This window comes from Ipomoea nil, unplaced genomic scaffold (genome assembly GCF_001879475.1).
Source record: "Ipomoea nil cultivar Tokyo-kokei standard unplaced genomic scaffold, Asagao_1.1 scaffold0170, whole genome shotgun sequence".
Classification (NCBI taxonomy): domain Eukaryota; kingdom Viridiplantae; phylum Streptophyta; class Magnoliopsida; order Solanales; family Convolvulaceae; genus Ipomoea; species Ipomoea nil.
This window is the reverse complement of record NW_017616598.1, coordinates 479-5,581: the sequence shown is the minus strand read 5'-3', so window position 1 is coordinate 5,581 and position 5,103 is coordinate 479. Positions and strand designations below refer to the sequence as shown.

The 5,103-nt window shown below is 59.8% G+C and overlaps 2 protein-coding genes across 2 annotated transcripts; both read right to left on the bottom strand.

The window, feature by feature from the left end:
- Positions 1–34: 34 nt before the first annotated feature.
- Positions 35–1,516, bottom strand: LOC109176448 (splicing regulatory glutamine/lysine-rich protein 1-like; the record flags this gene model as incomplete). Its single annotated transcript, XM_019325881.1, has 1 exon — positions 35–1,516. A coding segment is annotated over exon 1 (1,482 nt), but the record flags the coding sequence as incomplete, so codon positions are not given.
- LOC109176438 (octapeptide-repeat protein T2-like) lies at positions 1,513–2,442 on the bottom strand. Its single transcript, XM_019325869.1, has one exon. It carries the CDS (start codon positions 2,440–2,442, stop codon positions 1,513–1,515), a length of 930 nt encoding a protein of 309 aa, XP_019181414.1.
- Positions 2,443–5,103: the final 2,661 nt, after the last annotated feature.

Genomic DNA, 5,103 nt, shown 5'->3' with positions numbered 1-5,103 from the left:
CCTCTCCTGTTTGGCTCTCTTTCCCTCTCCTCGCCGTTCTCCTTCCTGTTCTCCTTCCCTTGGCCCTTCCGGTTTCTGGGCCTGCCTTCCGTCCTTTTGTGCTCTCCTTCTTCTCCTTGCGTGCTTTTGCGTCCTTCCGGTTTCCGGCTTCCCCTTCCCTTTGCCCGTCCTTCCGCCTTCTCCTTCTTGTTTTGGCCCTTCCGCCTTCTCCCTCTTCTTTCCGTTGCTTCTGTTTTCCTCTCTTCCTCGTTTTCCGGGCCTTCCCCTCCTCTTCCGTCTTTTTCCTGGCCGCCCTGTCCCTCGTTCTCTTGCCTTTCCTTCTTGGTCCTTTGGTTCTCCCTTCCTTTTCCGTCTCCTGCCTCCTTCTCGTCTTGGCTTCCTTCTTCTGTGGTCCCTTGCGCTTCGTCTTTGCCTCCCTTCCTTCCCGTTTTCCCTTTCTTGTCCTTCTTCTTTCCTTCTTCCTTCCTGTTCTTCCGTTTCGGGGCTCCTCTCCTTTCTTCTCTTTCCTCCTCATTCTTCCTTCCTGGTCATCTCCTCTCTTTGGTCCCTTGGTCCGCTTCCCCTGTCTTCCTTTTTCCTTCTTCTTCCTCTGGTCCTCGTGTTCTTCCCCTCCCTGTTGCGTCCCCTTGGGCGCTTCCCCTCCCCTCTCCGTGCCGCTGGGCGCTTTTGGCGGCTTTCTTCGCTCTCGCTGTTCGTGCTCTCGCTCGCTGCCGTTTGCCTCCTTCCGGTCCCCCCTCCTTCCTTCCCGTTTCTTCTTCTTGGTCCCTCCTGTTCTCGCTGTTCCCCCTTTTGCCCTCGTCCCCTTTTCTCCTTCCGCCTCTGGCCCCTTCCGCTCTGTCTCCCCTGTTTGTCCTTCTTCCCTGTTCCTCGTGCTTCTCCTGCTCCTTCTTCCTCTTCCTCTTTTCCTTCCTGCTCCCCTTCTTTTTCTGGTCTTCCGTCCTGCCTTGTTTCCCCCTTGCTTTCTGTGGCCTTTCTTTTCGGCCTTCCGTTTCTTCCCTTTTGCCGTGCTCTCCGCCCTGTTTTCCGGTTCCCCGTTTTCCCTCTTGTTTTTCCTCTTTCGTCTCCCCCTTCCCCTCCTCCTCTTCTTCTGGCTCTTTCTTGCTTTTTTGGTTTCTTTGCCCTTTTCTGCCCTTCCTCCTCTTCTTCCTTGCGTTTTGGCGCGTGCTTTTTTCCTCCCTTCCGCCTTTTGGCCCCCCTGTTTTCTTGGCCCTCTCTCCCTCCTTTCTTTCGTCTTTGCCTTCTGCTTTTCGCTGTCTTGCCCCCCTTTCGTTCCGTCTGCCTCCTTGCCTCCCCTTTCGTGTTTTTCCTCCTCTTTCGCTTGTTTTCTGCTTTTCCTCCCCTTCCGTGCCTCCTCTTCCGTTTCCTTCTGCCGTTCGGCCTTTGTGCGCTTTTTTCTTTCCGCCTCCCCCTCTCCTCTGGCTTGCTCTTTGTGCCTTTCGCCTCTTTCTCCCCCGTTGCTTTTCTGCCCTTCCCCCTTTTCCCGTGGGCTTCTCGTTTTTCCCCTTTCCCGTCTCATCTCTTCTCTTCTTCTTCCCTTTTGGCTTTCTTTTGGTTCGCCGTCCTCCTTGTTTTGCCTCTTCCTTGTCTCCTTTGCGGTTCTTGCTCCTCTTCCCTTGTTTTGGTTCTGCCCTTTCTTTCGCCTCTCTGCGTTTCCTGTTTCTTTTCTGCCTCCTTGTCCCCCGCCTCCTCTTTTGTTTTTTTCCCTTCTGCCCTTTTCTTCTGCCTTTCGCCCTGCCTCCTTTCGGCATGGCCTTCTCTTCGTTCCTTCTTCGTTGCCCTCTGCCTCCCTTTCGTTGCGGTCGTGCCTGCCTTTCCGCCCGTTTCGTCCGTTCCTTTCGTTCCTCCCTTTCCCGCCTTCTCCCTCGGTGCCTCTCCCCTTTCTCGCTCTCCCCCCCGCTTTTCCTTCCCCCTGCGCCCCCTGCCTTCGGGCCGTTTCTTGGGCGGCCTCCTCGTTCTCTGGCCCTGGCTTCCCGCCTTGTTGCTCCTCGTCCCTTGCGCCGCTCCTCTGTCTCCGGCGTTGGTCTTTCCCCGCGCTTCGTCTCGCCCCCTTTCCTGGGCGTCTCCCTCCTCATTGTCTCTCCTGTGTTGGTTTCCTTTCGTTTGTTCGGCTTTCCCTTCCCCTTTTGCCCCGTGCTTCCCCTTCTTCGCTTCCTTCCGCGTCGCCCCGCCTCTTTCTTTCCTCCCCTTGTCTCCCGTTCCCTCCCTCCGCTGGCCCTGCTCCCTGCCTCTGTGTCTTCTCTTTTCCTTCGTTGGGGCGTCGCCCCCGCCTCCTTCCTCCGTTCCCCTTCTCTCTTGCGTTGTTGGTCCCTCCCCTTTGCTCCCTGTCTCGTGCTCTTCTCCTTTTCCTTCGTTGGGTGCGTCGCCCCGCCTCTTCCTCCGTTCCCCTTCTCTCTGCGCTGTTCGCGTCCCCTCCCGTTTTCGCCCATCTCTTCTTGCTTCCATTGTCGCGTCCTCATGCTGGCCTTCGGCCCCCCGCCCTTTCGTTCATCTTTGTCTGCTTCCTCTAAGGCCTGCCACTCCTGCCCTCTCTCCTTCCTTTTCGCCCCCACGCCCCTCTGTATCGGGCTGTCGTTTCGGCCGTTTCTCCGTGCTGCTCGGCCTCCGCTTCCCGCCTCTCCTGGCCTTTCCTTTCCTTTTGTCCCCACGTCCCTTCTCCTCTTCGCGTGTCTGTACTTGTGTCTTCGCCTCGCGTCCCTGCTCTCCGCTCTTGCCTGCTTCTGTCTTGTGCTGACCCTCTTTTTCTCCTCCCTTCTTCTTCTTAGCTCTCCCTTTCCCCCTCCCACCCCCTTTTTCCGTCCTGGCCCGCCTCCCCTATCTTCTTTCTCTTGCGCGTCCCCTGTCTCTCCCTTCCGCGCTCGGCTCCTCTCTCCCCCCCCCCCTTCGGCGCCTCTCCTCTGCGCTCCTCTCCGCGTCCCATCCTCTATCTCTCCCCTCCTTCCTCCTTTGCCCCCCCCTCCTCTCCCTCCCCATTTCCAGAGCCCCGCCCCCACTCCCCTCCTTGCCTTCCTCTCTCCCCTTCTTTCCCCGCCCCCTCTGCCGCCCTGTCTGGTTCTGTCTCCCCCCTCCCCCTTCTCCTTTCCCCTCTATCCCCTCCTCTCTCCCGTCGTCCCCGCCACCCACTCTTCACTCCGCCCCACGACCACGCGCCCCGCTCCCGCCCCTCTTTGCCTCTGTCCCGCTGCCAGCCCTGCTGTTCTTCGCTACTCCTCCTCTTTTCTTCCTTTTTTTTTTTTTTTTTATTTTTTTTTTTTTTTTTCCCTATTTTCCCGGCGCTCCTCTCACTCGTACTTCGCCAGCTTCTCGCGTTTTCTTTTCCTTTTCTCCGCTTGGGTTCCGCGCCTCCCATTTGCCGCCCTGGCCGGCTCGCGCCCCGTGCCGCTGTCCCACTTCCCCCGCCCCCGCCCACTTCCTTGGCTTGTCCCAGCTTTCTGCCCCTAGCTTATGCTGCTCTTCCTCACCAGCCCCCCGTCAGAGGTGCCTCTGCGCCTTGGCCCTGCCGCTAGTCTCGCTATTTTGCCGTTCGTATAGCTGGGGCCCCGCTTGGTGTGCTCGCGGGGGCGCTTCCCGCCCCCGCCTCCTTGGTCGTCTCTCCCTGCGTGCATCATGTGCTCGCCCGCTTGCCCACACTCGGTGCTATGCTCACGCCCCAGACAGGCCGATGTTTTTGACCTCCTCCCCGCCCCAATGGCGACCCGGCCTGCCGGCCCGCCGCCGCCTCTGCCCTCCTTCTTTCGCTTGCCCCTCCTCCCTCCCCGCTCCTCGCGCCCGGGCCCATTTCCTTGCTCCTCGCTTCCACCTCCGTGGCCCTCACCCCGGCCTTGTTCTTGTAGTTCTCCATCCTGGTTGCAGTCGGCCGCTCGCCGCTCGTCGGGCGGTCCTCGCGCCGCCCTCCTGCGGCCTCTCTGCGTGTCTTCATCATCTCTCTCTCTGAGTCACCTTTCCCCTGCCCCCCCCATTCCCCTCCCCCCTGTTAGCCCTTCCCGTGCCCCCGGCCCATCCCTGCGGGTGTCCACCCCTACTGGCCGCCCGTGCCCCCCCCTCCCTGCGGGTGTGCCCCCTACCGTCATCTGTCTGTGTCGCCTCCCCCCTCTATTGGCCACGTGTGCCCCTGTCCTGCCCGCCTGCCCCCGGCGGCCCCCCCCACAACTCCTCCTCCTCCCCTTCGCATCTCCCCACTTCCCGCATGCCCGCCCCTTCCTCCCGGATTGTCTTTCCGCCCCTGTTTTCCCTGCCTGTACTTCTATCCTACTCGTCTCCCTCTCTCTCTTATCTATCTCTGGTCCGATTCCCTGTCCACCCTGTATTCGTGCGGCCTCACCCGCCTTCGCTCTGCCTCCCTGCCCCCCCCAGTGTTTGCCCACACCCCTTACTATGTGGTGTTCTTTTTTTTTGTGATGGTGCATTTTTTGCCCTTTCACTTCTGGTGTCTTCCTGAACCCCTGTCTGGTGCCTTTTCTGCATCCCATCATGGTGTCTGCCGCACCGCCCGCCCGGGCCGACCCTGTTACTCTCTACCGCCCCTCTCCTCTCGTTCTCTTATCTCTCTCTCTATCTCTATCATGCCCCCACGTACCAGGCTGCGTCGCCCGGTTAACACTCGCCCGGCCCTGGCACGTTCACCTCGGCCACCGTTCGCGCTCGGCGGACCCTCGGCCCATCCGCCCACGTCTATACGGCAGCCATCGCGCCTCGACACCGATTTTTGCCCGCGTAGTTCCTACCATCCCACTTGCCCCACCGGCGCTCTCACCTCACACATGTTCCATCACGGCGGCTTTTCTGCTCTTCATTTACGCGCCATTCTGCTTCCCCAATCCCCATCTAGCATCCCCCTTCGCCCTGTCCCACCGATTGGCCTTTATCTCCTTTTTCTCAGCGCCCCATTGTCCTGCCTCCGACGCGCTTCGTCCGCGTCAACCCTCAGTCCCACCTAGCATCTCCCGCCGCTCGTTCAGCCGCACTGAACTCCCTCCCCGCTCGTCACGCCGCTCACGACATCGTTCATTTCCCAGCAATTCACCGCATTACAGAACACAAGTGGTCATCATGCTTTTATAGGTCAAAAACTATAGTAGCTTTTACATTTTGCAGTATCAAGATTAA

Coding starts and splice junctions, on each gene's coding strand:
- LOC109176438 (XM_019325869.1), bottom strand. CDS start 2,442: ATGGAAGCAAGAAGAGATGGGCGAAAACGGGAGGGGACGCGAACAGCG.